We start from the raw sequence: 27,966 nt of genomic DNA, 5'->3' as shown, positions 1-27,966 counted from the left end.
CTCTCTGCATTTCTCTCAACAGCAGGATCATAAGGCCTTTGTAGCCCTTCAGCCACTGTGGGCCCTGCGTCTGCCTGTTCTTCTGGAATGTCTTGGGGGTTTTGATCCTGTCACTGTGGTAAGTTTTCTACTTGTTTCACCATTTGTCCTAGATGGAGAATCCCCCTTGAGTATTTTAAACCAAAGCTGTCTCTAGAATTTTTTCTGAGCATGTGCCCTTTGGGGCTCAGTGAGGAAACAGCTCTCTGTGCCTTATGCTCTTTCTGACCTCTTGCCTTTATCTGGCCATGGATTCCCCAGACCTTGGACCACCTTCCTTACTCTGAAGATGGCAGAAACGTTTTTGTTCATCTCTTACTGTCTCTCGTGATCTTCATTTCGTGCTTTCCATGTGAACGATTAGTTATTAAAACTTTGTTTTGCTTGTCCCATTTTCTTCTGCCATCTTGGAGGCCTTACGAGGTTTCTAAATCTCATGTTACCCTTTGTCCTTCTCTGCTGTTGTTTCTGTCCTCACTGAGCTATCAAACCTTTAAAAGCTGAGTTGCTCTATAAATTTCTGGTGTTTTTTTCCAATGCTTGAATAATAGCCTTTCCCTTAAATACGAGTTCCTGGAAATCTTCTTACCTGAGGATTATGGTTTTACATCAGTCTGTGCAGACTTGATTCTGAGTGTCATTGTGTTCCCAGCACAACTATTTTTTTTTCCTTTGTTTTCTCTGGATTTGTTCTTTTTTAAAGATTTTTTTTTTTCTCTCTCTTCTTGGCTCAACTCAAGAAGACAACATGTACAGGACAGGTATTTGTTTATCTTTATGTGGTCATTGCTGAAATCCAGAATACTCCAGTTGAACATATAGTCAGATCTCCGTGATTCACAGACATCATGGAAATGTGTGTTATTTCCATGCATCGCTGGGCAACAAGAGAAAGGAAAGCCCTCGTCTGGATAGCCACTGGCTTCCCAGGGGCATGTGCTTCTCGTCATTTCCCCTGCTGCCAGAGGCTGGTTTCCCGGGCCCTGGGCTTCTGCCTTCCCAGACTTCAGTTACCCATCCAAAGAGGAGGATTGGCTGTGGGGGATAAAGGACATTTTGTTGGCCTCTTCCTAGTGGGTCTAGTGACTGTGCATTGTTAGAAGGCTAAGCCTGCATGGATATGTGTTGTCTTTTCTCTTTCTTGGCTGTATGTGGCTAGAGTGGGAAGGCTGGGGCTGCCCTTGAACAGAAAGGGCCTGACCACCTCTCTCCTTTTTCTCTCTTTTGCCATGTGCTGGATTGGTTTCCAGGTGACTGACCTATTTAAAAGTGGGGGCAAGTGGACCCTGGCATAATGACAAATGTTCTCTCTTCTCTGTCTCTTTCTGGTTTCATTCTCTCCGGTGCTGATTTGGGTACCCTCGGCCAGTCTTTATTACGGATGGTAAGACCAAAGAGTCACGTCTAATATTTTATGAATTCCTTTTCACACTGGGTATGCACTTTGGTCTCAGTTTGAGATTGTCACTAATGTAGGGAAAAGGAGTTCTCCATGTGGTCCAGCCTAACTTGTGGAATGCTGCATTGGGAATTAGATTCCCAGGGCCAGCTAATAATAAAGTGTTTTGTATTACTTCAGTCCCGTGTAGATTCCCATCTAGGGTACCTAGAAGTTACGTTTGCTGAGACCACTGGCCAGATTTGATATTAGTCATTAATAGCATACATTTTCAGAATAGCATTGGATTAGCCACCAGTGCCAGTCCTACCAGATCAAAAACATGAATGCCAGAGTTTTGCATAATGTGTTGTGACCATTCCCTGGCCCTCTCTGAGAGTGAGTTGGCAATAAATTTCTGTCCATCCATGCAGGTACTGAATTCTAATGACCAAATCCTATCCATTCTTAGGATTCTCATCATTTCTGTTGATTTTTGGCTGTAAGAGGTCACCTGCTCTTGCACTTTGTGCTTCCTGAGTGAGCTTCCTTCAAAATCTCTCTCCCCTGCTTGCTTTGGTTTGCCAGACATTACAAGTTATGAATTGTGACTCAAGTATAAAAATAGCCAGACTCTTGAGGTACTTAAGAGTAGTCACATTCATGGAGTCAAAAATGGTGGTTACCAGAGGTTGGGGGAGAGGGAAAAGGGAGTTGTTGAATGGGGGCAGAGTTTGTGTTGCAAGATAAGAAAGCTCTTGAGATTTATTTCACAACAATGTGTGTGTATGTAATACTACTGAACTGTACACTCAAAATAGTTAAGATGGTACATTTTATGTTACGTGTTTTTTTTTTTAACCACACTTTTAAAAAATGCATACAAATGTAGCCAGAATTACACATCCCTAGTTTTTGACCCCCCCAACTCCTGTGGCTACACCCACTGTCAGCTTCATTGAGGGCAGTCTTGCTAATTACCCCCTTTTCATTTTGCCTGTGCATCAGGGCCCAACCTGTCTTCCTCCTCCTTTTAGTTGGCTAGGCTGGGTCCCCTGTGACTTTCAGGTATTCGTTATGCCTATTCCTGAGGGTGGCTTCAGCTGTCCAGTCTGTTTTTCTTTTCTTCTGGGCCTGAGCGTGAATTTTGTCCCTTTGGCTTTTACTACCACAGTGGAGGAGGAAGCAGGTTTAGTAAATGAGCATTAGAGCTAATCTGACCTAAGCCTCTGTTCTTCCTTTTGTGTACCTTCCCCCAGCTAGTTCCTGCTTGACCTGAGAGCAGGAAGAATCCCCCGGCCAGTTGTGAAAGGCTGGTCCCTTGAGGAAGACAAATCCGGTAGAGTCAGCCACAGGGAAGGATAAGGAAAAGGCAGGGTATGCAGGAAAGTGGATGTTCTTATGCTCTGTTGTTCTTTCTGTGCATTGACTGTCTCTAAGTATTCAATTTGTATCCTAAGGAAATTGTATTTTTTTTTCTGTTACCTCATCAGTGTTCCTAATTCCTGAGGAGGCATGAGTAGAGGGTGAGAGTGAGCATCTACATGACTTACAGTGGGACTTCTCTCTGTTTCATAGCTAAGTAAACTGAGGCTGGTGAGAATCAATGACTACAGTGAGACAGGCATGTAGTATTAGGTGAAGATTTTGAACTTAGGCCTTTTGGGCAGTAAGTCCAGTGTTCTACCAGCCAAATTATTATGGTTCTTAATGCATGTATATGTTACACATTTACTAGATAGATAAGATAAACTTAGGCCTTGGATGTGGGGTTCATGTAGGGGCTATAACTGAAGCAAATCATTGTATCCCAGTACTCAGGTGTTTCTGTAAATGGGGTTGAAGAGCAGGAAAAAAAGTAGTGGAGTGCAAACCGTGAAGGAATCTCACTAAAGTAATATTTTTAAAGAAGCAATCCCATGAATAGAGGGTGAAGATGGGAAAAGTTATGGGTAAGACCAGGAAGCAGCAGACACGTAGGTATAAAGGCAGGGTTTCACTTTGAGTGGAGGAGAAACCATAGTTACAGGGAAATTAGATCATCAGGTCTTTGGAAGCCTCTGCCTGTGAAATGACATTCTTGGCAAATGAATGAATGTGTCATGCAGTAATTAAAATTAAGGAAACTAACATTTAGCCTCAGCTCTGCTGTGGCCACTCTGATAGGTACTTTCATGTTTATTATCTTCTTTAATAACCCAAGCAAAGTGTAGACATTATTATCCATATGTTTGCAGCTTGGTCAGATCAGCCACAGTCACATAGCAGGTGGCAGAGCAGAGGCCTACATCCAGTGATGTCATTGCAGAGGTCATTGTGTGAGAGGACTTGGCTGAAGGAAAGCTACAGAAGGTATGCCTGTGTGATCCTTGATCACCCTGATAACACATGCACTTAGCCTTCTTGGACTTTCTTCTCAGACTCAGGAGAAAACTTGGCATCATTCCCCCGATAACTTTTGTTGCCCTTCTCTGGACCTAATTTCTTGTTAGAGAAAAATCAGACACAGCTTCTTTTGTCTTTTATCTTTTCTCCGTTAGGAGTCATTAGGCTAAGTCATGCGAAGAGGAATTTCCGCAGGACAAAATGAAGCATCTCTTCCCTATAGCTCGTTAAAACCTAGAGCTCAAATCATTAGCCATTGAACTTTGTTGTGAGAGAAATCAGGGAACCTAGAACTTTGGCGTGTTAGACTATAAGGAAGTGTGGGTGGCACCAAGGGAAGGGGAGGCGGCGGCAAGGGGTCCAGACACCTGCGGACCAAGTAGGAAAGTGGTCTAAGGGTGGAAATGAGGTGCTGGGATTGTCTGGAAGGACTGTTGTCAGGTTCTCTCCTAGTGCTCCAGTGTCAAGCTGAGTCACAGATTTTTCTATTCGGCTGGTGGCAGGGCTGTGCACGGGAAGGCATCAGAAGTGATGTAAATTCTTTCTTGTCAATCTGGAGCAGATTTTTTTTAAGTTTGCCCTCATTCTAGAAAGGAGAGGAGTAGACCCTGGATGACAGCCTAAATTTAGTCGGAGAATCCTGCTCACAGTGAGAACTTCCTTTGACCAAACTAAAAAGTTGACTTCAGAACCCTTGGGGAAGTTGTTCTTATTATCACAGAGGCTGTGGTTATTGACAGCATGTTCAGGAAATGCTGGTTGCTACTTGAGGTACAGGTAAGGAAGTGTTTGGATTCATGTCAAGGCATGTTTCCAAGATGCTGCGTGAATGACAGCCACCGGCCAGAGACTGATGTTCTTTTGAGGAATCCTGCTTTGAGGTCATTCCGCTTTTCGGATATACATGTATGCCAGTGACTACAGTGAATTACATTGGTGTCTGAACTGACAGGCCTTCGAGTCAACAGAACCTGAAATATCTTCCAAGGCAGGGCTTTGTGGTGTGGAGGATTTGACCACAGAGATTTAGACCTAGGAATTATGGATGTGCTTGGACTACCCTGAGTGAAACTCTTCTCCTCTCAGTTGACTACCTCCAACCTCCAGTGACTCAAGTCGGCTCAGAAAGATGAAGAAACCCGGGTTCACTTCCATGACTGACAAGCACACCTGAGAAAAAAGGCTGGGCAGTTGGACCTTCCGAGCTGCTATTGCCTGGAGGAGATCAAGTGTGAGAAGTTGAGTAGCTACAGGCCTTAGTGGCCACTAAAGAGGGTTTGGCAAAGTCAGAAGGACTCTCTGTCAGAGACTCTGAGAACCCATTGCCAAGGAGAGAAGTCTAGGACTCTACAAAGTCGGGCTTCACTGTGACCTGTTATCACTGAGGTGGCCCAGGGCACATGCAGGCACTGTGATGGGGAAAACAGTCCTGGCTTCTTCAAGAGTGGGGAATGTGAAGGGCCTGTTTGGGACATGAATCTACCCTGGGCAGCCAGAATCTTCAATTTCAGAACTATTTGTTATGATGGAAGCAAAATAGAATGGATTTGATGTTCCACAGTCCTAATCAGTGAGTTACCAGTGACTGCCATAGTTGAGTTATTCTAAAGCAGGTAGTTAAGCAACGATTAAGTGGATGAGGCCTATGTAGCTTGAATATCTAAGTCTTCCTATACCAAGTTATGTGTATTTTGGACTGCACTTTTCTACAGGTACAGTGGAGACTAGTGAAGAGGTAGATGCAGCATCTGTTGTGTTCCCACGTACCTGAGCCACTTGGAGAGTGGTGGCTTTGAACAGAACAAATGCCCTCTTAGCCCGGTTCTTTTGGCAGTATGTAGGTCCTGATACCTAAACAACCTTCCTTTAAAAAAAAATTTTTTTTTTATGTGTGCCAAGGCCTGTAGAGAAAGGCTAAGCAGAAGTTCCCTTGAGTTGTTTTATCTGCTGAGACTTGCCAAATTAGAATTTGATGGCTTTGATTTCTAGGACTTCCTGATCATTTTTGAGGAGGAGGAGTTCCTAACTAAGCTGAGGGGATCATATGTTCTCCACATGAATGGGGCACCCATGATGTCAGCGAGGACAGTGTCAGATAGATGCATGTCCCACCAACTGGAAACCAAGTTCTTGTAAGAACAACTTAGTGAATTGTGCCTGTTGGAATAAATTCTGAATCCTTTGTAAAGCATCTCTGTGGGAGAGTTCTTTCTTGTAGTGTTTAGCTCTCAGTCCTCTCATGTACAAAACTTGCCTTTAGAATTATTTTGGAGGACTTTGGGGGACGTTTTTCTTCTATCTAGAAGAGGAATGTTTGGTGATGGAAATTACTACACGTAAGTGGTTATCTTACAGTTTACATACTTTCAGTCTTCAAAAAAAAGTGGATTTAAGAAGAATTCTCAACCCTCTTTTGTGTCTGGACTTTCTTACACTTTAAAAAACATTTTTTAAGGACCCCAGAGAACTTTTAAGTGTATGTGTGTTGCAGGCTTTGATACTTAACTGTAATAGAAATGAAAACCAAAATTTTACAAAGATACTATTAACTCATTTATTTAAAAATGATAAACTCATTACATGCTAACGTAAGTGACATTTTTATGAAAAATAACTATTTTCTGAAACAAAACATTTAGTAAGAAGAGTAGCAATATTTACATTTTGCCAACTCTTTAAATGTATGGAGTTTAAATAAGACATCTGCTTCTATATTCAGTCTCTTGCAATATGTTGTTTTGGTTGAAGTGGTTGAAGAAATCGGGCCTTGCATAGATAACGTAGTTGGAAAAGGGATTTTTAGTAGCTTTTTCAGATAATTGTGGCTTTATCTATGACATGGCACCAAAACCTGACAAGTGGTAGATGCCTACAGGTTAGTTGCAACTTGCAGTGTGAAAGTATATTGGTGGGCTTTTTGTACTCTGATGTATTAAAATTCATTGGTCTCTTTTACACTTTGTATAGATCTTTTACCCATGATGACCACACATTGGTCATTTGGAGCCTTCATGGAGTGCCTACCTAGATGAATATTAATTAGCAGGAATTGTACTATAAATTGTGAGAACATGATGAGAAGCAGGATCTAGATCAATGGGTGATGAGCTAGTTTATTCAGGAAGGGTTTCAGCTGGAGCATAACCAGGGGCAAGGAACATCTGTCAGGTGAAGGCAGTGATGAAAATGTACTATTCGCATACTCAGTAATCTGAGGAGGTTAGGATTACAAGCCCATTTTACAGACAGGAAGCTGGTGCTCAAGTAGTTCAGAGTGTGATCTGAGGATGGTAGGGAGAGGCGTTGAGCATAGAACTGTGACCCATTGTGTGTTTCATCACGGTGTTGTGCAGCTAAGCCCCATCCTCTGCTGGGGAGAGCTATGAGTCAAGTAGGCTTAAAAAAACATAGTTTACAGACAAAGAACATTTTCACGTTAAGTGTGAGGCTGATCAGGCACTTGCCAAGAACCACATTTAGTCTCTGAGTCATTGCTTCACAGACTTTACTGTGTGACCTGGGAGTCCTGCTAAAATGCAATTCTTACTTGGTAGGTCTAAGGTGGGGTTCAGGTTTTGCATGTCTGACAAGCTCCCAGGTGAGGCTGAAAACACTGCTCCTTGGCTCAGTTTTGGAAATCAAATTTCCAGAGCCAGTTTTCCATTTCTTCCTTAATACATGATGTGAATGTTAATCCCAGTCACTGAGGCTTTGGAGAAGGAGAATGCAGGTGGGTGGAGATGGGTGGTAACTATCTAAAATTCTTTATCAGTTAGGGCTGCCTGGCAATCAGCAACAGAAGTGGACTCTGGTTAATTTAAGGTAAAAATGAATTGTAGAATGGGAAGGGGACGTGGAGTAACCCAGTAGCGCCGGAGGGCCATAGTTGTAGGAACTGCTAAAATGTCTGTCCTGGGTGCTGTCACTAGCACATGTGAATGAACTCTTAATTTTTAATGTCATCTTTGACTCTTCACAATTGAGAGTATCTGGAGAGAAAGACTGGCTGGCTGAACTGAGGTCTGTTTCTTACCCGCTCACTGGATCAGGTACTGTAGGGAGAGGGAAGATCTGGGGGATCTTGGCCTTCACAGGGGAGGATAGAAGAGCACCCTGATTTATTGGCCCATTATTGCTGCATAGAGAGGGAGAGGTAATCCCTGAACAGGAGGTTAAAGTGCAGTTAGGAAAGGGAAAGGAAAGCTTAGCAGGAAGGCTGAGCTGTTCACTGCAGGCTCCTAAGCCATCCTCCAGTTAACAGTGTGTATTCCTTGTGCTTACCAGACAGGTAAATTGAAGGAAGAAAAAAAGTATGTATTGAGCTTAGGTACTATAATTGTGCATTGTCTTATTTGATTTTCAAAGCAACCCTAAGAGATACAGGTATAGGTATTACTGGGGAAATGAGTCTTAGGGCTAAACAACTTCCTTGAAGTCACACTGTTAGTAAGTGGGAGAGCTGAAACTTGACTTACAAAGTGTTTCTGCTGCAATATAATTGGTTGGCAGAAACTGCTGCTGCTTGGGGCAAAAGGTTGCTCAAGTGGGCTGAGTGAGCATGAGTGGTGGAAGTTGGGGAGAAGGTATATGGACACACGGAGCTGGAGGTGCATAGCAATTCAAGATTTTGGAGATAGAATGTTCTCAAAAATAAGCTCACATTTAGCTGTGTCTGTTAAGAGCTTCACGACCTCAAGAAGGGCTTTACATCTCTTAGCCCTACCAAATTATCACTGCCTGTGATGGGAAAGGATACTTTCACGGAATGGAAATTTAAGGTGTGAAACCCAAGGAGAGCAGGCAAGAATGGGGAAGAGTGTTCCATCTGGAAATGACACAGAATATCTTTGGGGGCGGGCTTTATAATTGATGGGTAGGTTTTGCAGCTGCCAATTAGATTGCAGGGCTCTGTCCTCATTGCCTGGCCAGGGAGGGAATGAAGCTCATTCCTGCATTACTAGGACAAAGCCCACTTGTGTGTGATGGATGGAAGTAGGCTGGGCGCCCCATATTATATATATTATATACAAAACCCCCATTCACTCTGATTGTGAAGCCGCTGCTCACCCCTTCCCCAGGCTGCCAGCCACAGGAGTAAGTATATATGTGTCGTTGACTTTTTTGGTGTCGGAAGTGAAGACTGTAGATACTGTTTGTGATTTTTTTGTTTCCTTGGGAGACAGAAGCAAAGACTAAAACTATTGGAAAGGAAAAATAAAGATTTTTTTCTATGAAATGTAATCTCTTAATCTCTTGAGTAAAAGCATTTAAGTGAAATATACAACTTCTTTTTTCGGAAGTGATTAAAATCAAATGACTCCAGGTTTTTAGAGCTAAAAGGGCTTGGGTGAAATGTAAAATAAGCACCATCCATTCAGCATCACCAAAGAATAAACAATGCCTGTTGTGTACGTAGAGCCCAGATGGAGGTAAGGACCGTAATGGCAAAATGTCACTGAGAGCATGCCATATTCTTGTAGTTTCCTTGGACTGCCGTAACAAAGTACCACAAGCAGTGAGGCTTAAAACAACAGAAATTTATTGTCTCACAGTTCTGGAGGCTGGAATTCTGAATTAAGGTGGCAGTAGGGCCGTGCTGCCTCTGAAGGCTTTCCAGGAGAATACTTTGCCTCTTCCAACTTCTCTTTGCCATTAGTCTTTGGCCTTCCTTGGCTTGTAGACATATCACTTCACTCTCTGCAGCTGTCCCCATGTGGCCTTTTCCCCCCATCTCTATGTGTGTCTGAATCTCTGTGTCCTCTCTTTTATAAGGCTACCAGGCATTGGATTTAGGGCTCACACTAAGGTACTATGACATCATCTTAATTAATCACATCTGGAAAGACCCTGTTTCCAAATAAGGTCACACCCTGAGGTTCTGGATGGATACGAATTTTGGGGAGACATTGTTCAACCCAGTATACTTTTTGCCTTTCTTCCTTAGAGCTCCGGCTAATCCAGACGCAACATTGACAAATTAGCGACTGAATGAGTATCAGCACTTGGTACTGCAATTAGAACCTGGGGATTTGGCTGTTGATTTATTTTTTTGGGCAACACTGGGAGGGAGGCTCAGAGACAGTGTGGGTGTCTGAAGGAAAAAGCGCATGTTAAGAGAAGTGAGGACTTCAAATGAAATCTTTTTTTTTTTTTTTTTTTTGAGATGGAGTTTGGTGGTGCGCACCTGTAGTCCCAGCTACTCGGGAGGCAAATGAAATCTCACACGGTTTTGGGAAACTGCATTGGATAGGGGATGCTGAACCCAAAGAGTGTTCCCTGTTCCAGAAAGGGAAGTAACATTTACAGGAGGGCTCCTGAGGTCAGAAGCTCCTCCTAAAAGTTCAGTGTGTATCAGCAGGCTCAGAAGCTGATTTCCTGTGCAACTTTGTTTTATAATCCCCCACTGGAGCCTTTACCATACTTTACCCCTTTGTATGTTTATGGGTCGGGTCCTTCCCACTCTTTGTCACCTATGGCAGTCTCCACAGGCTTCTAGCCCTTTAAATGCCTTCTGTTTTTCTTATAAGGCAGAGTCCTGAGTTTATAGGACTTTATAGGAAGACCTGTAAGTCTCTGTTGGTCTTTATAGGTAGACTACTATCTCCCGGGTATCTTGTAACTGTAATGTTTATATTTTTTCAAAAATAAATCCTACAGAGATGCCTTGATCATTCCAGGTAATAGTTTCTGTGGCTGATAGGCCCTGCTATATGACTCCTGTTTCTGCCTGCTGGACTCCACTTTCTGGGGCGTGGGATCTGATGACCTCTATACACATGGTGTGCCCTCCTATTCTTTATGTGGCTGCTTCAGTTTGTCCTTTGGGTTTCAGCTTAAAAGTAGTCAGTTAGAAATTTTTGTTGCCATGCTGAGACTAGTTAGGATGCCCAGCTCATCAGCTTTAATGCCTCTATCAAAGCTCCACTCACATGTGCTGGAACTGTCGCCTTCCCCTCCTCACCTGTAAACCACGTAAGTGCAGAGGGCATGTCTATTTTGTTCATCAGAATCCTCCAGGGCCTAGCTTACTGCCCAGCAAATGCTGGGTGCTAAATAAATGTGGGATGTGCCTGTGTGCATTTCGCTCTGATTCTGTGCCTCAGAGGTCAGCTTCCAGGACTGTTGCCTCAATAATACCTCTCTTCTAGGCCTGTGCCAGGGTGGGCTGGCTTCTCTGAGTGTTACTTATCTATATCAAATAATCAACATGTGTTAGAAGACTAGGGATATAGGGATCTTTCTATAAAACCCTTCCCATTAATTAAGGGACTAAGAAGTTAATGTGGATCCTTTATATTTTATATTACTGGCCTAGTGCATCATCTCCTGAGCCAAGGCCCTTTGATTAGCTTTCTTAGAGAATCTTATCCAACGCCTATGACACAGTTGCCTGCTGTATGGGTATGGGGAAGATGAATTACATGGTCATCTCAACTCATCGTAGTTGGTGGTGATTTTTGGTAGGGAGTGGAGGCTGACATGTCATCTTCCCTGTTCTTTTTTTTCACTTTTATCTTTTTCAGAAAGTGTGCCCTTAATACCTTTGAGTGGCAAAATTATATACCACACATTCTGATAGATCTGCTTCTGGGTAGGAAATTAATTTGAGTTCTGTTGAAATCGATTTTACTGTTGGAGTCTGCTATTGCGGGGGGCTTATGTAGTTAGTGCTTCATAGGAAGACCTGTACTCACTGCAGAAAGATCTGTGATACTTAAAGGTTTCTTAAAATCAGAACAGTTGTCTCAAAAATAAGAAAAGAGGTAATTTTCACTTGACTTTTATGACAAAGTAATTGTATAGTTATTTAAAAACAACTTTAGATTTTTCTGAGCCAGCAGTCCGAATTTCAGATAATGTATTCAAGTTTAAAAAAAGAAAAGCTCAATCCAGACATCCAGAGAGGAGTGGTGTTGGGCTGAATCTTAAGTAGGACATGGACACTTCTTCCATTTGTAAGAGGAAGAAAGGACTAGAATTGGGCAGCACGTGTGCATTGATAGTTTGGCTGGAATCAGAGGGAGTTCTCTGATGGGTTCTGCCTTCTCTGTGTGGCATTTGGTTTGACGAGCAGAGCTAGCTACATAGATTTAATATGGGGAAGGGGGCAGTAGCCACTTAGCAAGTTGGGGTGATGTCACACAAACATTCCTGAGGCTTGGAAGACCTTGGTGGTTTAAGATTCTGTCAGCATGTGAAGGTAGAGATTTGGATTGGGATAGGGGATGATTTCTTTCAGATGGAAGGCCCGTTTGTCCCTGGATGATTCCCATTTGTCAAAAACTCAGTCTTGTAGAAACTTAGCTATCTGCCTTCCCCATGCAATCCCTGAGGAACTGAGCACTGGGCCAAATCCATCCCCACCCTCGGTGCTGCTGGCAGTCCCCCTGCACTTCTCAGGTCATGCCACTCTCCCACCCTCCAGACAACCATTTCATACCACCTCTGTTCTCCTCAAACCTCTGTTGCCCTCTCCTTCTCAGAAGATGGCCTTGCTTCCTGCTTCCCTGCAGCCAGGGACTCTCAGTTTCTACTTAAACACAACACTACTTCCTGCCTTCCCCTCTCCAGGGCTCATCCCTCTTGTGGAGCTTTGGATCCTGTCTCTGTTGGCCTTTTCTGTTATTGAATCTCTCCCATAGTTTCAGTCTTTCCCTCTCAGTGGAATTCCTCTCATTTTTATTTCTTCCTCAACCTTTCCTTGAAGTCTAACATACAGATTATAAATAGGGCTACAGTGTGATGAATTGTCACAGCTGTGAGATGAGCACACCTATGTGTACCAGTGCCCAGATAAAGATAGCACATAACAAAGATCCCTAGAAATTCCCCTGTGGATCTTTATAGTCATTAGCCCCTTTGACTGCTCTGTGTAACAGCATCAATTGATTTGCTTGTTTTTCACCTTTATGTAAGTGGAATCATTCAGCATGTGCTCTGGTACTTGGCTTCTTTCAAACTCAGTCATTAAATGTTGCTCTCTTAGTCCCAGGGCCCTCTTCCCTTCTCACTCAGTACTTTCTTGCTAGGCAGCCTTATTCCTTCACCCTGCTTAAGTTACCATCTAAATGGTAATGGCTCACACACGTATACCTTATAAAGTCCTGATCTCTTATCTCAGTGCCAGTTACATCCATCCAACTGCTATCCTTGACGTCCACTTTCGGATATCATGAGCATGTCTGAAATGGAAATCATGATCTTGGTCCTCAAACCTTGGTCTTTTCTAGAGTTTTCTGTCTTACTGAATGGTTCCATCTCCATCCAGTTTTTTAAATAAAACACCTAGGGGTCATCCTTGGCCATTTCCTTGTCCCTTGCCCATTGTATTGAATCCATCACCGAGTCTGATGGATTTTTCTCTGATCATCATTGCTTTAGTCCAGATTATGATCATTGTTTCCTACCCAAATGACTAAGGTGATCCCCTACCGTGTTTACGCCCAGATGTTCTTCGTTTTTACCCATTGTTAATTTCTGTACTTTAGCTACAGTTTTCGATTTAAAATGGAAATCTGCTGTTTCTACCAAGCTTTAAAACAAAAGCTAACCACTTTGGAGTTTTCTGCTACTATTAGGATAAAGATCATGATACTTTACTTCTCCCCTCTCATCTGGCACTGAGCGTCTCCAGCCCTGCTGCCCCTGTTCTGTCCCTCACCATGGTCCTCCACGTGTGCCTTTCCCTCACTTCGCTTATCTTCTCTTCATTCTGCAGAGGCTGCCTCTAGATCTGAGCTCAGCCATCACTTCTTCAAAGTGGTCTCCCCTGATTTCTGACCCCTTACCAGGTCATCCTCACTTCCGGCCAAGCCCAAGGCACTCAGCACTGCAGGGCTACTGTGGAGTATTTCAGAGTTTTTGTTTGACATTTCTTTTTGGACACCTTTGATGAACGCTGTCTCCCCACTAGACTGTGGCTTGTACACAGGAAGAGACTGGGTATGATTCTGCACTGCTGAAGGCACAGAGGCTGACATAGGTTAGACACTCAGTAAACATTTAGTGCTTGAATGACGTTGGAAAACAGAGATGAAGGAGTTTTAGAGATTCACAAATTTCATAAATTCTCTGCAGTTTCTGCTGATCAAGGAGCTTGCATTCAGGAGAGCAGGGAGAGGAGCACAGCAAAGGAAGCATTTGCAAAAATCCACAGTAACTCCAGGCAGTAAGTGGTAATATTGTGTACAAAAATTAAGCAGAAGGAGGTGATCAGAAAGGTGTGAGGGCAGAGAGGTGAGTCAGCTGCAGCTGACGGGAAGGCAGCGCTTGTGCTGAGGCCTGGGTGTTGAGCAGATGCCAGCACTCTGAGGACCAGGAAGAAACTGGGCAGGGGGCTTGTGTGAAGGTATTAAGGGAAAATGAGGCTGGCAAGCTCGAAGACTAGAAAGGAGATGAGGGAGGCCAGTGTGTGGTTTGTAGAGCGTGCAGGAGGTGAGATTGGAGAGAGTCGGTGGCTGGGCCACCTCCAGCTTGTGAGCCAACAAGAGGAGTGTGTGTTCTAAAGAGCAGTGGAAGGTTTAAGCAGGGCAGTAACGTTCTCTTAAGTTTTAAAAAGATGAGAGGGACTACCTACCGGTAGAGGTCCAGTTGTGGAGGAGCAAGAGTGAAAGCCAGAGAGACAGAGGTGACCATGGCCTGGACAGGGTGGGGCTTGTAGTGGCCATGAAGAGACGGCGAGGGCAAGGCTGGGGTGTGTTGTGGAGAGGAGACCGAGTATGCCGGTGATTTGCATTGGTGGGGCTGGGGAGAGTGGAATTAAGGGCAGCACATCTGGATGGACGTTGGTGCACTTGACAGAGTTGGGGAAGAATGAGGAAGGAACAGTTTGAGGTGGGATTCGGTTTGGAAATGTGGTTGTGGTGCCTTTCAGCAGAGATTATGGAGCAGTCTAGGGCTGGAGATGAAACCTGGAGCCAACATCAAGAGAATATTTTAGACCACGTGACTGGTGAGATTACTTAGTATAGATTCAGAAAAGAAGTGGTTCCAAGTGGGAGCCCTGAAGCACCCCAGGATTTAGAAGTCAAACAGAGGGGAGGGCAGCAATAAAGGGAACAAGGAGTGGCTAGTGAGAGCAGGGATGGGCCAGCTAAGGAAGCAGGTGTTTCTAGCCCTGTTCTGGGGTGCTGTCTTGATTCCTGGGTGAGAGCTGTCTTCAGTGGCATGTTGGGAAAGAAACCCACCTGCAGGGGTGGGGGGTGATGTGAGGATAGCAGGGGTGGGGCCCAAAACAGTTTTAAGAAAGAACTAGGACATGTTTGTATGAGAATGGACCTATAGCTAGGATGGAATTGACAGTGGCAACAAGAGGGAATACTTAACAGGATTCTATTTGGAGAAGACCCAGGAAGTGCACTCATGGGCACAAGTGGAAGGGATCGTCTTGCCCAGGAACAGGGCACCCCCTGGTGGAGTAGAAGGTGTGAGTACAGGTGGCCTAGTGTATTTCCAGTGGGAAAATGAAGGGTTTGCCATCTGATTGCTTCTGTTTCCTTAATCAAAAGCAGGCTCTTGGCAGGCTATGGGTCACAAGTGAGGGAGGCAGAGGGAAGATGGGGGATCTGAAGAGAAGGGAGAATGATGTAGTAGTCATTTAGAGCTTTGGCAAAGTGTATGTACTGAAGACTTTTGGGATAATTTAGGGGCAGTCTAGTGTCCATTTGAGATGTGTGGTCATGAGTTTAAAAAAATCTGGTGTTATTCAGCCATTTAGGTGCCTGCATAGATAGATGGAGAGTTGGGTTTGAATAAGGTGGGATGTCACTGAGAGTAGGTGGGGCCAGAGAGTTCTGGTGAGTGCAGAGAGAAGCTGTGGACAACAGACAGGGAACAAAGGGTCAAGTCACTGGGTGTGAGTCTAGTGCATGAAGTTCCTGCAGCCAGTTAGCTGGAAGGGGAGGGAGCACATGGTGTCCAAGAATGGGTTGCTCAACACAGATTTGGGAGGGAGCACAGTTTCTGGGGGCGTTAGAGCTCTAGAGTGTGGCTATGGAAGCAGTGATGGTGTCAGAAGAGAGAGGTGAACCTGGGTGGAGGGAGGGCCCAAGGAACCCGAGCCAGTAGGGAAGTCAGGAAGTAAAGACAAAACAGGGCCACGTTAGTAGGACAAAGATTGAGAGAGGACTGGAGGTTCTGAGGGAGCAAGGAAAAGGTTCCATAGGATTAACAGAGCAGAAAGCTGGAATAGGATGTTTTGGCCAAAGGCTAGAGTTTCACTCAGAATGGACAGATTGCTAACAGACTTGTGAGTGAACAGTGTTGAGCCGAATAATGATATGGCTATACTTACATAGGTTGGTGTTGTCAGTGGAGGTGGAGGCAGTGTTTATTTAGTTCTGTAATTTAGAATGCTGCTGTGTCTCCTTTTTACGGCTTCAGATCGTCATACAGGGATCTTCTAAGCCAGGGGTCCCCAACCTGTGGGCCATGGATGGGTACTGGTCCATGGCCTGTTAGGAACTAAGGCCAAACAGCACAAGGTGAGTGGCAGACAAGCCAGTGAAGCTTCATCTATTTATAGCCTCTCGCCATCGCTAGCATTACCTCTTGAGCTCTGCCTCCTGTCAGATCAGCGACGGCATTAGATTCTCATAGGAGCATGAACCCTGATGTAAATTGTACATGCAAAGGATCTAGGTTGTATACTCCTTATGAGAATCTAATGCCTGATGATCTGTCACTGTCTCCCAACACCCCCAGATGGGACCACCTAGTTGCAGGAAAATAAGATCAGGGCTCCCACTGATTCTACATTATGGTAAATTGTATAATTATTTCATTATATGTTACAGTGTAGTAATAATAGAAATAAAGCACACAACTTAAGCATAGTGCACTTGAATTGTCCCAAAACCATCGCCCCTGCCCCCAGTCTGTGGAAAAACTGTCTTCCACGAAACCGGTCCCTGGTGGCAAAAAGGTTGGGGTCCACTGTTCTAAGCAAGAGCTTACTGGTTCACTTTTTATTATGGAAAGTTTCAAATGAACTCAAAAGTAGAGAAAAAAAAACAAAGTGTACCCCTAGGGGCCTATCATCACAGGGGTTGAATCCAGGTTCAGAAACTGTGAGCTTTTTGCTATTATTATTTTGTCTGCCCTCTCTACTTTTTTGTTCACACAAGAAGCCAGTTTATTACTTGAGTTGGGTTTTGTTGAACGACGACGGGTCACATTGGGTGCTGGCAGTCTCACCGTAACATACAGTCAGCATTTTCAAAAAGAATGTAAATATGTATTATAGTTGTCTATCTTTTAGTTTCCAAAGCTTGTTACTTCACATTTTGGCTGATTGATGGTTTATAAAATGTGTGTGTGTGTGTGAGAGAGAGATAGGCCAGCATGTCTGTATTATCCTCATTATATGAAAAGACAGATGTAAGTCAGTGTTAGGTGATATGTTGGCCTGAAGTTCCCAGCTTAGGTGGGATACATTTTAAAGTCCCTGCTTTCCTGTTCCCTTCTCTTGGTCGAACTTCATTCATATAGCATCTGCTCTGTTTCACTTCCCGGTCTTTCTAAAGGCATCACCAGCCCATCCCACACCAAGCTGTCTCCACGCCAGCTCCAAGTGCTCGTAAGACATTGTCCTATGCTTCCCTGGCACTGGGCTTGGTACCAGAGTGCCCTTCTGGACACCCCTCTCTTTACCATCCTGGGTTGGGATGTTAGTTGCTGGGTGGCATTATTCTCTTCATTTGATGGTGACAGCTGGGTCTATGTGCCTCTGTAGTCCTTGCATGGACGTCATAGCCTCATGCAGAGCAACACAGATAAGGCACTCGGCCTCCTGCTCAGTAGTTGGCATCTGCTAGCTGAACACTGTGGACATAGTCTGATGTCAAGGCTGAATGGCTGCTAATTCCTTTAAGAGTATAACTGGATTTTTCTCTCCTGTCTAATCAAGGTGATGAGTCTTGATTTCATATCCAGCCTGTGTTGAGTATGATTCAGTTCAGAGTCCATTTTCTGGAACATCAGCTGTAGCTAACCAACCTCTATCTCCATGTAAATAGTTGGTGTTCCTCTGATGCTCTGGTCATCCCATTAGGGCCGCTGCAGCAGACTCCTGCGGCCTTGGGCCCGACACTGGAGTGGTAGTCTCCCCTTCATGCAGCGGGTTTGCCTCTTCTGCCGCTAGAGTGGGGAACTTTTGGTCTGAGCAGCGTTCAAGGGAAACCAGCTTCATTCTCCCAGCCCATTAGTCCTGCACCCCCGTCTTCAGGTTTCCATTTGTCATGCCATGGCCCAGAGCATGTGTTCTCTCAGGACATGGTTTCGTTGTATTTAAAGCTCTGTTTTTGACTTCCTTGAATTTCAGCATCAGGTCTTTATTACCTAGTTACTCTCAATTTTAATTGTACTGAGATATTAGTACTGATTCAGTATTCTTTGGTATCACAAACTACAGGGAGTGAGGAAAGGCTCCTTTTCATGGAAGGTTAGGATTTGAGGTAGATAGGCTAAATTTTAAGCTTTTGTTTTCTCAGTTTTCAGCTGCACTGTCACTTTGCTGTTTTGAGTTCCCCACTAGTGTGGGTCCAGTGCACAGGATGCTGGGGGTGTTCCTGAGCTCGCAGGGACAGGCTCAGACTTTGCCCTTGGCAATAGTAGGCTTTCTTCTCAGGTCAGAAAGAGGGCCTTCCGGTCATGTAGGGTGTCCCCTTGAAAGCCACAGTAGGATGGTGACTATGAGACATAAGAGTGAGTCTAGAGTGAGAGACAGCCTTGGGAACGTGGTACATTCAGGATTTGTGAGCTCTTTGGGGTTCTGTAAACTGTCTGCTCCTTGGTTTACGGCCATCTCTGTATGTGTGGAAGAGTAGGGCAGGGGCTGTGTTAGGCGAGTCTGTACTGGAGATCCTGTGTGCTGGCCTTTCTGTTCTTCGGTTGGTCACATGGAAAATTTGTTGGAGTTTCTTTTATCTTTCTTTTTCTTTTTCCTACAGAATGCAGCTTACCTCTCATCCCCCTGCTGTGCAGTGAGACTTAAAAGACAGGTCCGAGCATTTTACCTGGAAGGAATGGCAGTGCCTGATTTCCTCAAGAAGAGCTCTGGTGGGAGGTCATGTAGGAATCTCACCTGTCGCGGAGCCTGGTGTTGAACTGCTGCCCTTCTGAGCAGAGCTGGATTCTCCTGAGGCTAGGCTAGAGTAGTGTCCTAACCTTGATTCCTGGAGGGCGTGCTGGAAGACGCCCCTTCTGGTGCTAGCTTGCGAGGGAAAGAGCTGAGCACAGTGCTGCTGCTTTTGCCCTACGCTTGTCCCTTCCCTGCAGCCACCACCTTGCCCTGATGTCCAGAGAACTCTTCCTGTGTGCGTTCTCCCTTGCTCAGGATTGACTGGGGAAATGAGAGCTGTTCTGGGGATTAGTTTCAGTCACAGTTGCCCCTCTATGCGGTGGTCCTGAGATTAGTTGCCGGAAGAACAGGAAGAGAGTATCTTTTCAGCATTCACATGGTTTTCATCATGAAAATTTCAACCATACGTGATATTTTGAAATAGAATATTTTAGAGTAGAATATTTTATTCATCCATTTATCTCTCACCTAGATTCAACAATTACAATGATTTTTACCACATTTGCTTTATCTGCTCTTTTTTACTTTCCTTTTTTTTTTTGTTAGCTGAAGCATTTTAACTCACATATCAGACAGCATGTCACGTCATTCCTATTCTTCACTGTGTATCTTGAAGGCTGCAGACATTGGTTTATGTAGCTACAGTGACATGATCACCTAATTAACAGCACACACTGTGTAATCTGATACCCCTAATCACATTTCCTCAATTGTCCCCTTTTAGCAGCTGGTTTGCTTCAGATTCCAAAGAAAGTCCTCCTGTTACACCTAATTGTTATGTCTAGAGTCTCTTTCATTTAGAGCAGCTCCTCCCTAGTCACCATCTTTTTTTTCCTCATGTCCTGATTGCAGAAGAAACAGGGCAGTTGTCCTGTCACCTTTTGATACTTTGCTACTTACTTCCTAGTAGTTCCTCCGTCCCTTCAGTTCTTTCTGTTAAAAATTAGCTCCAGAGTCTCGATGAGGTTTTGCTTCAGTCTTGGCAAGAATGTCTTCAGGGAGTGCTGGGTGTTTCCCATTGCACCACAGCAGGAGGCACACTTACCTGGTTGTTCCTCTTTGAGTCATGCTAAGATCAATCCCTGGCTTCAGGTGGTGACAGCCTGATCCTGGCAATGTCAAGTCCCGGATCAGCCTTCCAGCCCCTTTTTTCACCCGTTTCTTATCATGGTCTAAATCAGGTATTTGATGAGGAGTATGCATATATTAGCTGGTTGTTTCTTTGTCTGGAAAGAGAGTTCATAGAGGAAATAGGATAGACGCTTCTCTTAATTACCAATTTTCAGGGTAAAAGTTGGGCCCCTAGTTAATTCCAATTTTGTTCAGTGACTCGGATCTCTCCATCTCTCTGCCTGCCTGTCTCTCTCTTCCCCGTTCCCTACAGTCATTATGAGCTCCTGAGGTTTGTATATTTAATGTGTCTCACCCGATTGCCTTTCTTACTCCTTTTGATGCTCAGTTGCATAATTGGCCCTGTGTTCCTTTGGCACAGCCCTTTTGCTTTCTGGCATAGCAAGATGTCCCAGGCTCATTTTGTAAGTGCTGCTCTGGCTTTGAATCCAGCCATTCCTCCAAGCACCCCTTGCCTCTTAGTGGGGAAAGGATTTAAGGGAAGGGGCTCTAGGTGTGCTCACTGCTGTCGATTCTTACTGCTTCCGGATTTTTTTTGGTGATGGCTAAAAAGAAAAAAAAATGTGAGTTCAAACTGATACCTCTAAATAAAATTTTATATTACTGGATTTTTTCTTAACTTTGATTTTATACTTATATCAAATTTTTCTTACATTGAATCTTGGCTCCTAACAACTTTAACATAAACTACTTATTTCTATTAACCTACTTTAAAAGACACTGGTGTTATTAATAGTTAAATTGTTGAAAGAAGTGTGATTTCTTGGCAAGCTTATTTGTCAAAAGAATATGTTCTAGGCATGTACAATCAGTATACTGTGCTCAAAAGCCATTTGTGGCTATGTCACCAACATGATAGGTTCATTCTCTTTATTTTAATATTTATTTAATTTTATTTTTTGACTGTAGAAACATGTTTCCAGAGTCAAAACTTGGTAACAGTATATTCAGAGAAGTTTTTATTCTCCCCGACAAGTAATCATTAAATTCTGGATTATCTTTCACCATGCTTATTTATTATTTTATATTTTATTTAGTTTATATTTTATTTTAGATAGGGTCTCTCTCTGTTGCTGAGGCTAGAGTACAGTGGCGCAATCTTGGCTCACTGTAGCCCTGAACTCCCAGGCTCAAGCCATCTTCCTGCCTCTGCCTCCCAAGTAGCTGCGACTATGGGTGTGTGCCACCATACCCAACTAACTTTTTAATTTAATTTTTTTTTGTGGAGACAGAGTCTCCCTATGTTGCCCAGGCTGGTCTCAAACTCCTGGCCTCAAGTGATCCACCCACCTTGGCCTCCTGTTATGCTGGGATTACAGTCATGAGCCACTGTGCCTGGCCAGTGTTTATTTTTTATATACATAAGCAAAGATACGGATACATTCCTATTACCTTCCTTTTTGTGCAGAAAAGGTAGCATAGAAAAGTACACTATAGTGTACTTTACTTTTTCTTTTGAACTTACAGTGTGACCTGAGTTCACTCCATGTCAGCGTACAGTGCTCGTCCTCATTCCTTTTTGTCTTGTGAGGAGGTGCCATACTTGATTCAGCTAGTTACCTATCATTGGCCTTGGGTTGCTTGCAATTTCACTGCCAAATACTGCCTCAGTGAATAACTGAGTATAGCGGTCACTTCCTATTTTTACCAATGTATCTTTAGGAAAGATTCCAGAATTATTACTAGGACAGGTGATAGATGCAAACATCATTTTTGTAGATATATGACCATTTTTTGCTGAAATTTTGGGTACGTAGTTGAATTTCATAATTCTAACAGTTCCACCTACAAGTAGTCCAATTTTACCATTTTAACATTACATCTCCTCAAACACCCGTACATGCTCTCTTCGTATGGAACATATTAAAAGTGTTATTTTAAGACCTATTGATTTCATTTAGTTAATTTTAAAGTATCACTGTATATAGAGTAAAATAAATGAAAAGATTGCTAAAACATAGTCCTAAACCTCAAAAGGTTTCAGAGCAAATATTTTGGGATTTGTTTTCTTCTTTTATCACCTCCTTATTCTGTTTGTTTCTTATTTTGTCTCCTGTAGGCTATCAAAAGACTAGAAATAAGGCACTAAGAAATGTACCTTTATCTGCTCCACCAGAATGAAGCAGGACATGTGTGGGTGCAAGAGGGTGTCCTGAAGTTCTCTGTAGATTTTCAAAAAATATTAATTGAATACCTCTCATTGCCAGGTTACAACAGAGAGCAACACACACAGTTCCTCCTTCATGGCACTGACATCCTAGTACAGGAGACAGGCTAAAAACCGGGGAACAAGTACGATAATTACAAGTCCTGCGGGCTTTACAGGAATCCAAGGAGATGGAGGTAGAGTCTAGCTAGGAGGCCTTTTAGGTAGGGGAGAGGCAGCTGACCCACAAAGCTCAGCACAAAGTAGGGGACGGAGTGGTTTAAGCACTGGGAACAGCATGTACAAAGGCCCCGAGGCAGGAAATGCTTCCGGTGTTTGAGAGCTGAAAAAGAAAGCCAGAAGCTGGAAGCACAGGGAGTGAGGTGGGGAGAGAGGGGCAGGTCAAGTGTTTCAGTTAAGGTTTGGGATTTTATTTTAAGTACATCAGGAAATGATTGAAGACCAGTAGGAGAATGACATTTGATACCAACATATCATGTACTTATTCTTTCTGTAGATTAGAAGGCAAGTCAGATGTGATGTTTTATCTCCAAAAGCAGCAATGTTGTACCTTCTGAAGTTCAAAGTGAAGATCATTTTCATTGTTGTTCCTTTGTACGGGACAGCTGGTTTTCATACTCACATGTAGGTCTTTTGAGGATTTCTTTTCTCTTTCAATAATATTCCCCTTGATGTTGCTCAGATAATTACAGTGAGTGGTTATAACTGGATTATATACTTGAGCTGTAAACAGGAGCATGATATCTACAAATTCTCTCCTTCAGACCTGCAAATCCAAGAGACACATCTCTGGAAGATAAGAGAGCTTCTTCCTCAAGACCAAAAAAGGTTTGTGTTAACTGCTGTCACATTTATATAAAATTAATTTTGGAAACAATAGCAGTTTTCCAGATAAAAGCATTTTCAATTTGTTTATTTATGTTTCTTTTACAGAAGACGGCATGGTACCCATGTAGGGAATTTCCAAAAGCAACGCTTGCTGTATACCTGGACCCCGAGGAGCCTGCTTCCTGGAAAGGCTTTCCTGTCTGATGTGCAGGAGGCAGAATGTCAAACTGACTCTTCAAGGGGCAGCTGCAGGGGCTCGAGACCAGCCAGCAGTATCTCATCCTTTGATACAAGGGATATACTGTACAGTCCCTTTTCTAAAAGTGAGAAGTGCAAGATTACTCTACAAGAGGAAGATTCCAGGGACTCAAAAATGCAAAGGTTTGCACCTTGAGAGCCCCTTGGAATGTTGACAACTCAGGATCTAAAACAAAGTTCTATGTTGATGAGTTACAGAATTCACGTGGAAGTCAATGTCACTTTATAATCAATAATAATACGAAGTGAGGAACACTATGCAGGAAGAAACCTTCCATAGAAAGACAGGCAGGGAAAAGCTTAGGCTGACCTTAAACTTACCTAACAGAGCAAGCCTGAGATAGACTGCCAAAATGGCCAAATAAGAGACTCTATGAAATAACAGTCTAGTAACTGTAGTAATTGTAAGGAAATTTTCTCCTCCAAATCACGATACCAAATAGGAAAAATGATCTACAAGTGCCCCATGTGTAGGGAATTTTTCTCTGAGAGAGCGGATCTTTTTATGCATCAGAAAATTCACACAGCTGAGAAGCCCCATAAATGTGACAAGTGTGATAAGGGTTTCTTTCATATATCAGAACTTCATATTCATTGGAGAGACCATACAGGAGAGAAGGTCTATAAATGTGATGATTGTGGTAAGGATTTTAGCACTACAACAAAACTTAATAGACATAAGAAAATCCACACAGTGGAGAAGCCCTATAAATGTTACGAGTGTGGCAAAGCCTTCAATTGGAGCTCCCATCTTCAAATTCATATGAGAGTTCATACAGGTGAGAAACCCTATGTCTGTAGTGAGTGTGGAAGGGGCTTTAGTAACAGTTCAAACCTTTGCATGCATCAGAGAGTCCACACCGGAGAGAAGCCCTTTAAATGTGAAGAGTGTGGGAAGGCCTTCAGGCACACCTCCAGCCTCTGCATGCATCAAAGAGTCCACACAGGAGAGAAACCCTATAAATGTTATGAGTGTGGGAAGGCCTTCAGTCAGAGTTCGAGCCTCTGCATCCACCAGAGAGTCCACACTGGAGAGAAACCCTATAGATGTTGTGGATGTGGGAAGGCCTTCAGTCAGAGTTCAAGCCTGTGCATCCATCAGAGAGTCCACACAGGAGAGAAACCTTTCAAATGTGATGAGTGCGGAAAGGCCTTCAGTCAGAGTACGAGCCTCTGCATCCACCAGAGAGTCCACACAAAGGAGAGAAACCATCTCAAAATATCAGTTATATAAAACGTTTTGCTAAGAGTTTAAAATCTTAAAACCCATAAGTGCCACTAGGAAGGAAACCCTGTATATACGTACATTGACCCAAGAAATATTTGCAGCGATCCCTAGCAGAACATTGTTCTGAGGAGGCGTATGTGAGATTGATTTGTTGGTTTATGCCAAGTGTGTATTCCACAGCTTGACTTTGAATGTGGACCTCTTGAGTGTCCGCCCAGGTTGGGTGTTAGGTCCCAGTCATAGATGTTGCTTCCTGGGATTCCAGCACGATGCCTCTATAGTTGAAAGACTACACAAAAAGCCACGATCATTGCCCGGCCTCCTGAGTCACCTTCTATCTATGCTTTGCGTAAAAGCTATCCCAGATACTCCCCCTTGAGGCGCTCATGCCCTTCCTTCCTCTTGATTTGAGCATACTGGCAATGCTTTGGAAAATGGACAGCTCCCACACTAAGATCACATTCTGGTATTTCTGAGGTTACCACTTGATTTAGCCCCTACATATCTTTCCGTATATCCTATTATTTCTGAACCCGCTCTACCTATATGTTTTCAAAATCCCCGTAAATATCCATCCCTTCCTAGATGGCATTAACTTTCATTTTAGATTTTAGGTGACTCATAATACCCATTCAGTTAGCCTGTCAGAAAAATCACTGGCAGACATACATGTCCTTGAACGTTTTTGATTTGTGTGGATTCTTCTCATCACTGTCTCTGTTAGACTTATTTTCTAGTAGCTGCATCGCATATTTTTCACTTGAATTTCTTTTGGAAATGCTGAATGTAAATAGCAGGGAGGAAGAAGCAAGCAAAATGAGAGCTTTTCTTCATCCAGAATTGCCCTCTGGGCTCCTTTGGTAACAGATGGAGCTCCTTTCTAGCTAGGGAGACCTTACAAGAAGTGGATGGTAGGAGGAGTCACTAATAATGTTTCGTCTCTATTTCTGTAATCTTGGGCAATAATTCATAGGAGTTTTCTATACCCCTTTGTTGATTACTGTTTATCAGTTCTTTTTAAGGCATGAACGTCTTATTAATCCATCTTTCTTTTCTTCATTCAACAAATATTTATTGAAAACCTCCTATGTGCCAGGCAGTGTGCTAGGTGCTGGGAATACCACTGATGAGATAGACAAGGTCCCTACTCTTGTGGAGTTTACTTCTGGTGAAGGAGACAGATGATAAATAAACAAATAAATAATGTAGTTTGAGGTAGTGATTAAGTGCTATGAAGAAAATAAACTAGGGTGATGATTTAGTGGTGGGGTGGGGTGGGGGTGGGGTGACATTAGCTAGCGGTCAGGGAGGCCTTTCCGCGGTGGGGCCAACGTTGAGCTGAGGCTGGAAGAGAAGCAGCTTTCACTGGCAGAGCACAGAGGCTGCTCTAGGGGATGAGCCGGTGCGTTTGAGGAACGGAAGGCAAGCTCTGGCGTTCGCGAGTGGCGGGGAGGGGAGAGATGCTGAGGTGCTCAGTATCCTGACTTTCATAGGCCTCTCTTGGTTTGTTTTAATTTTTGCTAGATTGATATTAAAAACTCATGTGGAGGAACTCAAGGAATGTTTAGAAGACCAAAAGTCCCCAATGACAGGAACAAAAAGCAACCAATTTCTAACTTTGTTTTTCTTCTCATTCCTGTTTTCATTGATTTCCCACATGTAGTCCTTTTGCTCAGGAAGTCTTTGGGGGAAATTAAAGATCTTTGAAGCTCTGAAATGGGTGGTCAGGTTAGTGGTGTCTGTCAGCTGTCTAAGAGGTTGGAAAGTAAAGTACTCAAAATAGTCATGAAAAGTTTGATTTTTCTCTCCATATTTGAATTAATTTTTTTCTGTTTGACTGGAAGGGGTTTTTATATAACTAAAACCTCAGCGCATAAAGGAGATTTAAAAGGAGCACATAATTTAGTGGGTGGGCCATGAAACTAGAGACGGGATTTGGGGGTAAATTTGTCAGTATCTGGATTTTAATCCAGACATCTTTGCTAACAAACCTTTGGTAAGTCATTTTCCATACTTTTCCTCCTTTTTACAAAGAGAGGGCTGGCTTAGTTATTTGCTAAAGCCCCTTCCAGGCCTGAATTCCATAAGTACGATTTACTGTAGTGTCTTATCACTCTTTCATGTCGCAATAGCGTGGAGCGTTAGAGAAAAGCCTAGGCTTTTAGTTGATAGAGAGCCAGTTGAAATATCATTGATAGAATTTTAGTTTTAGGAAAAATTGGTTTGATTTCTAGCTTTATTACTATTAGGTATGTGAGCTTGGGCAAATTGCTTAATCTTTTGAGTCTAGTTTTCTCTCAAAATGAGAACATTAGGCTAAATGATTTCCGAGTTTCCAGCTAGTCCTAGAGTTCTATATTTCTACATAGTTGAATTATTTTATCATGCTGTTGCTGGGGAATATGACTAACCCTTTTGAAGCTACTAATTTTATGTCGAGCTTTAAAGTCCATAATTGTTATCTTCAGAAAATATTATTTGACCTACAGTATGTCCAAATCAATTTAATAAAATCACTTTATAACAGGGTTCTGTGCTTGACATGCAGTTGTGTGAATTCAGTGGTTGTGTGTGGGGATATGTGGGTGTGGGTGTGTGGTGGGGAATTGGCTTGCACATTTAAGCCTAGGGTGACCATGTAATTTATTGTCCAAACTCAGCACTTGAGAGTGGAGGGAGGGGGTGTTCTTTAAACATCTGGACAACAAGCCTAGAACAGACCTTTCTCAGGCACACCAAGGTGTGAGGACACCCTGGTCCAAGGTCACAGCTTCACACGTAATAAATGACTCAGGTCAGGAATAATACAACTGGAGAGAGCACAGTCCACTGGGAGAACGGCCTCTGCTCTGCTGTGGCTCTGTGTTCATGGTGGAATACAGACCCACAGCTCTTCTAAGAAAACACCAGCCTTGATTTTCACACACAATTTAATCTTAAAATGTTGGCAATTAATTCCATTTCCTTGGGTGACCCATTGTGGTGCTTTCTATGATCTGCCTGGTGCCCATAGGCAGCCCCTCCAAGCCCTGCTCTGGCCCCTTCTGACTGCGGCCCACTCCCGGGAAGGCGTGAAGTGCTGTCAGCTGAAGCAGAGGGGGCCCACGTTCTGTGCAGCAGTCAACAGTCTACAGGGCCCTGGCGTCTACCTGCTTTGAGACACAAGTCTGCGTTGGGTTCCACCATTGGGATGGGAGCAACCCAAACTAGCCCTTCTGATGTGGGGGGAGTCGGGGCAGGGGTAGGTCACCTGTGATGGAGTCACTCTTGGTACCTGCTAGGATTTAGGGTGTGAACAAGTAAGTCCAGAAAGAGTGCACAGTTTCTAACTTAGAAGCCTGAATAAACGGCAGATTACCTTTTTCAGAGAGGAAGAACTCTGCATCAGAGCCCAACATTCAGACAGTCGACTGCGTGAGAACATGGGCACGGATTGCCAGGCTGTCTTGGAAATTGAAGAGGGATTTCATTGT

The 27,966-nt window shown here is 43.5% G+C and overlaps 2 protein-coding genes across 5 annotated transcripts in view; both read left to right on the top strand.

The window, feature by feature from the left end:
* Positions 1-28: 28 nt before the first annotated feature.
* Positions 29-27,021, top strand: ZNF664 (zinc finger protein 664). 4 transcript variants are annotated; one of them, XM_074402074.1, is made up of 4 exons: positions 33-118; positions 3,655-3,769; positions 22,944-23,007; positions 23,113-27,021. In XM_074402074.1, the coding sequence occupies exon 4, from the start codon at positions 23,714-23,716 to the stop codon at positions 24,497-24,499; it is 786 nt and encodes a 261-aa protein (XP_074258175.1). In that variant the 5' UTR covers positions 33-118; positions 3,655-3,769; positions 22,944-23,007; positions 23,113-23,713; the 3' UTR covers positions 24,500-27,021. The 4 variants fall into 4 exon arrangements, with proteins under 4 accessions (XP_039327686.1, XP_074258175.1, XP_074258174.1 ...); XM_074402073.1 differs by lacking the exon at positions 3,655-3,769 and adding an exon at positions 18,751-18,801 and having other exon boundaries at positions 34-118; XM_039471752.2 differs by lacking the exon at positions 3,655-3,769 and having other exon boundaries at positions 29-118.
* The window catches only part of RFLNA (refilin A), a 322,680-nt gene continuing 294,742 nt past the window's right edge, over positions 29-27,966 (top strand). The window contains exon 1 of the mRNA XM_074402076.1: positions 29-118. The gene's annotated coding sequence lies outside the window, so the exon portion shown is untranslated. The remainder of the gene's footprint in view (positions 119-27,966) is intronic.

The sequence above is a fragment of the Saimiri boliviensis genome, chromosome 7 (assembly GCF_048565385.1).
Source record: "Saimiri boliviensis isolate mSaiBol1 chromosome 7, mSaiBol1.pri, whole genome shotgun sequence".
In the NCBI taxonomy this organism is placed as follows: domain Eukaryota; kingdom Metazoa; phylum Chordata; class Mammalia; order Primates; family Cebidae; genus Saimiri; species Saimiri boliviensis.
The sequence above is the reverse complement of the archived record's forward strand: the minus strand, read 5'-3'. Positions and strand labels throughout refer to the sequence as shown.

Excerpts from the sequence above, each read along its gene's own strand:
- ZNF664 (XM_039471752.2), top strand. The coding sequence starts at position 23,714 with ATGATCTACAAGTGCCCCATGTGTAGGGAATTTTTCTCTGAGAGAGCG.